At 36.1% G+C, this 8,271-nt stretch overlaps 1 protein-coding gene across 3 annotated transcripts in view; it reads right to left on the bottom strand.

The window, feature by feature from the left end:
* Window positions 1-999: 999 nt before the first annotated feature.
* The window catches only part of LOC126259667 (ubiquitin carboxyl-terminal hydrolase 35), a 120,336-nt gene continuing 113,064 nt past the window's right edge, over window positions 1,000-8,271 (bottom strand). For all 3 annotated transcript variants that reach the window (XM_049956607.1, XM_049956608.1, XM_049956609.1), the window contains exons 9-10: window positions 5,149-5,396; window positions 1,000-2,717 (exon numbers count right to left, since the gene is read on the bottom strand). In XM_049956607.1, the coding sequence (XP_049812564.1) occupies window positions 1,738-2,717; window positions 5,149-5,396 (1,228 nt within the window). In that variant the 3' untranslated portion in view covers window positions 1,000-1,737. The remainder of the gene's footprint in view (window positions 2,718-5,148; window positions 5,397-8,271) is intronic.

The raw sequence follows: 8,271 nt of genomic DNA, 5'->3' as shown, positions 1-8,271 counted from the left end.
CATGGTGGACAGACCACTATCAACAGTCTGACACACTTTCTCTAAATGTACTACTGCAGATACATTCGGAATTTAAACTAAAACAAAAACAATTTGGCATTTATGAAATGCATGCCACTACCTCTCTTCCCCTTACCAATCAAACACTGTTCATGAAAATTTTCTCCTCAGCACCAGGATTTTTGTCATATTTGTAAAGGTTGGACAGCGAAAAACGTCAGTGAAACATTTATATGAATTATGCAATATAGAATTGCCTTCTTTGGATAACTGTATATAAAACATTGCTGTTTGCATTATGTATTCTTTTCAAACAGCATAGGTCAACAATGGCCACATCTGTGACATGGAAAATAGGAACACAGAAGTTACGTTCTTTTCTATTAGACACCAAACTTTTAGCCCAAATATCTTTGCACTCAGTGTACAGTTTGCAACAAGTTGAACACCATCTGTTACTGAAACAATATTTATTCACTAATGAACATTTATGACAAGTTAAAATTGTGATCTGGATGGGGTCTCAAACTTCAGTATTTACTCTTCACAAGCAATGCATTAGAAATTTTGCTGCCCAGGCACATCTCACTCAGTATTTTACCTTGCCCTTTGTTCGTAGATGTCAATAATGCAGGCAGGATTCTATGGAGTTTGGAAGGTACAGAGGGTAGCTAGTGGCAAACTGAAGCTTTAGAAATGGTCCATGGAGTGTGCTTGGAAAGCTCAGTTTGTAAAGCAATGCCCATGAAAGGCAAATATTCAAGTCTGAGTCTCCATCCAGTTATAACAACTTAACCTTGCCACAAATAAACATCTCAGGTACACTCCACTAAGAAAAATGACACATTAGCACTTCATTCGTCAGTAAATGTATGATTTGTTTTGCTTTACAAAACAAATACAAAAATTTCTGCTTGATATGGCAGATGCGCATAAAAATCTGACATACATAGAGAGGAAAAAAGACATCACTCATATAGCTTCGATGTAGAATCAGAATACAAGAAAAAGACTTCTTTATTTCACATAAAAAGTGAGACAATCGAATATTAAAGATGACTTTGTTCACTTCCTTAGAAAATATACAGAAAGCTTTGAAGTGAATTTTATATTCAGTCTATTTTTTCATACTCACTTCCATCAGATCACTGTTATTCCACAAGAAGTACTATCCATTAAACCTTTCTAATGAATCAGCTTCTTACATATTTAGACCCTCCATCCACTGAAAAATCTGCTTCAGTATAAAAGAAACACTTCACTATCAACTTACGAAATAATAATTCCAACCAAACAAACAGCTCTTAAAAAAAAGATTTATGTTTACTATGCTCCGCATTTTGATCTGCAAAAGAGAAACCCTTTGCAAATGTCATACGGTTCACAAAAATCTTTCTCTGCATATAAAATAGGCTGAATTTTCAATATTCTTATACAATATAAATGTTTCATGAACATTTCCTGCCAATTCTTAATAGCTCACTTATGTCAAAGCTGAACAGGAACATTATATACATATATAAATTGCTAAAGGAAGACAGTTTCAGTACCTCTGTCAAACATATAAATATGAAAAGCATATTTTGTGAAATGAGTGCAAAGTATAACAAGTATTAACACAGACATCATAACTGCATCTGCTGAAAGACAATTGTAATAAATATAATGAGGTAATTCACACAGCAAAGGAAAATACAATACAGGAAAAAAATTACAGACAATAAACACTCTATATCTTTAAAATACCACTCTGTTGGCTGATGTACTAAATGATGATCCACCACCACAACTGCTTGGAGGGTCATCATCCGGTTTTCTTTGATTATACCAAGTCTTAGACATAGTTCCCATAGACAATCTTCGCCTTTCTTCTTTCTTTTGTTCTATGAATAAAGCATTGTCTTTGAGAACTACCTCTAACAGGTGAGGTTGTAGATTTTCTAGTGGGTGTGAGCCTACTTCCAGTTGGAGATTTTCACTTGGTAATGCATAAAACAATATGTAGGGAGTATCTGCTGCTTTAAGGTTTGTTAGCTCATCAAGAGAACTAGGATATATTGACTCATCATTAAATACAAACCAGGAACCACTTTGGTCTCGTGAGAACGTGTAATAGTGTCCTGAATCCACACTCCTTCCAGAATGTACAACTGCTGCATACAAATTATATGTCTCACAGTGTTTCTGTTGCTGTCCAGCAGCTACAACAGGCACAAATAATCTTTCATTATAATGCATCTTGTGAAGTAACTTTGTTCGTTGCATTGTGGTACTATCATAATGAAAGTGTTTTATTGTAAGAATAAGATGAGACGGTGCTTGCAAAATATTAACAGACCGCTGTCCCTCAGTCAATGCACTGCACTTATCACACCTATAGCAATTATCTCCACTCAGTTTCTCTGCAGAAACAAAATAATCAAGCAAATTCTGCACATCTAACACATATTTGTTGTCCTCTTCTTGTGGGGGAAAAGACAACTGTAGATCGGTGAATGTATCTGTTTGGACGGACTGTGAATGACAAGTCAAACACTCATTACAAGTGACTATTTTTCCACCAAATGTTTGATGAACAAGGCTTAGGTGTAAGCTAGGAATCTCTGTTAATGTTCCTGCAACACCTGCTTCATCACCACACACAGAATGGATTCCACTATCTGCTGATCCTGACAATGTGCTGCTTAGAATCTCTGTTTTCTCTGAGTCAGTGCCATCTGCAATAAACAAGAAGAATTCAAAAAATTGTTTACATATTAATATGAAACATTTTAACATTAAAATGTTGGTTACAATCTAAAATTGTTGCAAATATGATGAACCTTTTCATTTAAATATAAGTAATGTAGGATTTTTTTTTTCCTCCTTCTTATTACATTTATGACACGCTGTGTTACGTAACTTTGCATTTATGAAAAGAAAATGACACAATTAATATGTTCTAAATCATTTTTAAATTAATGAACATTTTGTTAATAAAACAGTTAAATTTCCAAGGACAGATGTGGGGTGGTCAATACTATCCTTCAGGAGTCACAGTTCTTAGCATAGCCAACAGAATGTACAAAATATACTACAGCAGTCCTAGTGTTAGGAACCAGAGGTTCTACCTAAAAGAGGCACTGATTGGGAGAAGGGACTCAATGGGCATATGTTGCTCAGAATCAAGCCTAAGAGGGCACATCCTGTATGAGAAACAAGGCAGAGATCAACAAAGCATTGTCAAAATTTGCATTTTTTCTTCACTTGAGTTAACATAATTGTCACATTCTTGGAAACTACATCGCAAAAACAATGGCATTTCACTGTCTCTCAGGCCACAAACCTGGGTGTGATATAAACTACAGCTCTAGAGAAATGGCACGAAAATAAAAGCCCCCCAGCCATTCAACACAATTACAAACTTTTGTTGAGTGATGGAATATTTTCGCGTTTATTTCCCTCTCATTCTTTTCTATTATGTCTCCCTGAATTTTAATCCCCAGGGACTTCCTAATTAATCTCTGCATAGACATCTGCTGCATGAGTGAACCTCTAGCTCCAATTACGCTCTTCTCAGTTAATGTTTTATTGACTGGTAAGGAGCAATATTTTCCATTTGCACTGAAATAAATGTCTGAAGATATAAGGACAAATTTTCATCATATGTCACCTAAAAACCAACTATTTTTTGCATGATACATAAATGGGAATATTTTGAAAGTGTGTTGTGTATTATGCCCAAAAAACATTTCCAATATTTTTATTATGAAATGCATTCTGATGCTGAATCATGAAAGGCAAGAAAGACTGGCACATGGTGAAAATTTACTATGTATGCAAAACTCCACTGCTATTTGTAATTTGCAAGTGACTATAGACAACATTTCTAATGTTAACTCAATAGCAAACGTTTTTTTAGCTGTCAGTCCATAAAAATTAAAGCTTATATCTACCAACAGCTTAAAATTAAAAAAAAATATTGGCTGCAGCCTTTTCTCATCCCATTAAACACAATCAATTTCAAATAACTGTAGCACAAGGATAAATGTTATGCAGAAATAAATATTAATTTGTTGCATAAATTACTGATGAAACAAATAATTCCAAATATCTAAAACAAAGTTTCATCTCCAAATATAATAGAGACTGAAGAAGTTTGTCTTCATATACCTCTATTTTTAAAGATACTGCCTTACTCTGTTTATCAATTTTTTATGCTACTTTGATAATATAATTTAAAGCTGCACAACATTGTTGACTAGAAGAGCGTGAGGGATATGTTAACCCACACATTCCGAAAGATTTTCTTTCTTGGCTTTCAATGCCACCTTTCTTCCAAATTGTGAGATTGTTTTGTTTGTCAAGTGTATATTACTGTAATGAATGCATGTGAAGTTTAATCCCATGTGTTGTTGATGAGTAAGAGAAAAAGGGAGAGAGGGAAACCTTGAGCTGGTACACAGCCTGCACATCTCTTAACACTAACAAGGAAACCATCAAGCTCAATGTTCCCAATGGACTGACGGATCACAGTCAAATGATACTTGCCCTCACTTTGTGATATGCACTGAGAAGGTTAGTGATTTAACACTTAACACTGGAAAAAGAACTTTGTACAACAATTTCTCCCCTCACTGGTAGCAAATACTAGTAATTAAAAGAAGTTCTATCACCCAGATTTGAAAAGGCTACCTCCAGCTCAAGCATCACTGACTAAGCATGCTTCAGCGACCATGTTAACGGGTGCAGTGTACACCATTTTGTCAATGTGCTGACTATTAAAAAGAACACTACCTCCATTTGATGATAATACAAATTTCTGTTGGTAAATTAAAAGAAAGGTACTAATCAAACAATGGAAAATCCAAGCTGGAATGTAGAGTAGTTTCAGCTCTCTGAGACTGCAGACATGTGTGCAAGTTGCATTTGCGTGTGTGTGTGTGTGTGTGTACTGCTGACATAGGCCTTAATGGCCGAAAGCTATAACTGTGTGAATCTTTTTATTGTGCCTATCGTGACTCAGCATCTCGGCTATAAAGAAAGGTACTAATTTGACATTCAACAGTACAATTAGTGGCACGTTGTGCCCTTAATTTTGTGTTTCGACATTTGTATATTGTTTTAACTTCAAACACCTACACATTTAATCACATAGCATATAATTACCTTGACTACAGTCTGCTAATGACTGTGCCTTCCTTTCAAGCACCCCACCATCTGAAAGATCCTCTTCAGTAGTCCAACGAGAAATAGAGCCCATACAATTGTCTTCTTCCTTTCCATCTCCTCCTCCTCCTCCTCCTCCTCCTCCTCCTCCGGTGTCAACTTCCATTTTGACTGCTGGAGTTGGAACTCCAGTTCCCTCACTTTTAACAAACCTTGCTTCTTGCTCATGCAACACATCCAAAAGATACCTACAACACAACAGAATAAATAATACTGAATAACAAACTGAACGTTTCTTTGTGAACAACTAATGACTATGGCATACCAAAAAAACTGTGTATATCATAGGCTAAGCACTTGAAATAAAATGACACCACAAAATAGAAAACCAAATAGTTAGAAAATGACTTTCAGAGTAGGTCATCACTGGCATAAAGACGAAAGCAAATCAGATATGCATATGATCTTATCTCCCTAATTCTCCAAATCAAAATCTGTAGACAGCAATAGCTGTGTTCATAAGGGCAAAAACACAGTGGACAGTCCTTTTAGGCACAATTGTACATGCCATCACATCTAATTCCACTTCAAATATATTGAGGCACCTTTTAGAGAACATTAAGTATGCATATTGCCTAGGGCAGTTTCTTGGCTGGATAGTCCAGCAGCATGTTGTACATTAAGGCATGGTCTATCACAGGTTGAATACGGCACAGCCATGGTTGTGAATACGAACATCGAGCTATAAAATAAGAAGGTTGTAGGCATATAACCTGCTCATTTAAACTCTTCGTATATGATGAAAGCACATACAACCAACTGTCAATGAGAAAAAGTGTCCACCTCAAGGTGGTAAAATAGCATATTCACAATCATATTCTCGTCAATGTCTACCAGTTAGAGAGATTCACAAATCAAGCTCTGGTGTGAGAGAGCCAAAGACTATGAGATGGAATCTCTGCTTTTAATAAAATCAGTTGGAAATTGCTTTATTTATTCTCAGTGATTATTGAAATAGGCTGGAGGTTTATAACTGAGGCATACCTATGTACAAGTATGTGAATGAAGGTTTGTGCAAAATATTCAAATATATGTAAACTGCTCATTAGAATAAACCTTCAATAATAAATAAAGGTGAACCTATCACATTCTGAAGTGAAGTTTTCCTTACAGCATCATATACATTGGCAGAAAGAAAACATTTATAAAAACTGTCAGCATTTATTTTGATCATTAAAAACACATTCTAGCAAGTAGTCTGTGCTCACTTACTTTTAATGTTTGTACTATTTGTAGTAAGTTTCTTAGTACAATTAGACATTCAAGATCACAGTTATGTTCCCAGAGTTGCTACAGAACAACACAGAAGGAGTACCGTACACCTGCATCAGGTGCCCCAAAGTTTGCCGGCTATTAACCATCTCACATCCACTGCTGTTTTCACTCAACACTCATTTGATCAACAAGCATCAGAGGAAACATGCAACAATGCTTGATAGGCTGACTGCACAACAGCTGTTAGACACATATATAAGTGACCATTTGCTACTTTTAATAATTCAGTCTCAGGTTTACATTAAATGAGTTTTCAGTTGTGAATAAGGATGACTATCAGCCGTAGAATGGTATGACAACAATGAAAACTTGTGCTGAACTGGGACTCAATCCTGGATTTCTCGCTAATTGCAAGTGGTCGCCTTACCATTTGGCTATCCATGGCCAGACCCGAAGTTCCAAATGTCATCAACCATGCATCTATGACCTGAACTTGTACATCCATTATGTATATTCCTGTACAGGTCAGACATTGTATTTGAAAGTCGCTTGCCTAGTATCAGCAGCTAAATACGATATGCAGCGCCTGCATTATTCTGATTACAATGCAAAGTTCGTTTGGACACACATGCATGAAGTTTGTGTCTGGCCATGAGTCATGCACGGATAGCCAAATGCTAAGGCAATCGCTCATGATACACGGGAAATCCGGGTTCGGGTTCCGGTCTGGCACAAATTTTCATTGTCGTCATTCCTTCTACAGCTGATGGTTGTCCTTGTTCACAACTGCAAATTCATTTAATGTATTACATTGCATGTATGCATGCATGCCCAAAGAAACTTTGCATTGTAAGCAGAATAACACAGGCACTGCAATATCGTACTCACAGATTTGTCTGGTATGACACTGACTGAAAATAGTTAAACTGGCAGTTCTGAAATAGCCTGCCCAGTCCATCCTCACTATTCAGTTTGTCTGATCTTGTTTACCATTTGCCAGTTTCCTAACCAAGTATTTAGCAAAGCCTCTTTCACTCTTTATTATTCTTGTATTACAACCTTTCATCACAATCTCCAGTTAATCTGTATTATCACTACTATCAGCCTATTTTATCACTTTTGTCTGTGCCCCAACTGCCAAAGTTTAACATGGGCACCCTGTTGTAAAAATGAGAGATGTGTAGGAGAAGAAAGCAGAGGTAGATAAAAACTGAACTGAGCATTTGTACACACACACACACACACACACACACACACGCACACACACACACACACACACACATGGTAACAGAACTGTTGTAGTACAGATGAGTGATGGCTCATAGATCTGAAGTCAGTAATTATGGTTTTCCATGTATGAAAGAAAAAAGATAAGAAATGAAAACAAATAATAAAGAAATATCAAGTGCCCAATTATGAGCCTGCAAATTATCTGGTTTGCAGATTGTCTGTATAGTTCAACATTTTTTGGAAAAAAAAAAAGTAAGTAACTATTCTGTTATGTTTAGAACAACTATTTTTGCTTCGAATACATTATTATGCATGAGACTCTTGTTTTATTTCCGGAAGACAATATGGGCCCCAATCCCACCATATGATGTCCCTGATTTTTTTCTCCGTTGTTTTCCATTTTATCTTCATTGTAAATGCAGGAATCTAACTTTTTAACATATTCACCGCCAATTTCCTGTCTATATGATTCCATAGGAGCTAGTAGTTGATAAATTTCAACTCACCCAAGGACGACAGTGAAAGAAAATGATTTAAGTTTTCTTCTTGGATGGTTCCCTTTAGAATTCTCACTCCACGTGGATACAAAATGAAAGTATACTGTTAAACATCGCCAGG

The sequence above is a fragment of the Schistocerca nitens genome, chromosome 5 (assembly GCF_023898315.1).
Source record: "Schistocerca nitens isolate TAMUIC-IGC-003100 chromosome 5, iqSchNite1.1, whole genome shotgun sequence".
NCBI lineage: Eukaryota > Metazoa > Arthropoda > Insecta > Orthoptera > Acrididae > Schistocerca > Schistocerca nitens.
The sequence above is the reverse complement of the archived record's forward strand: the minus strand, read 5'-3'. Positions and strand labels throughout refer to the sequence as shown.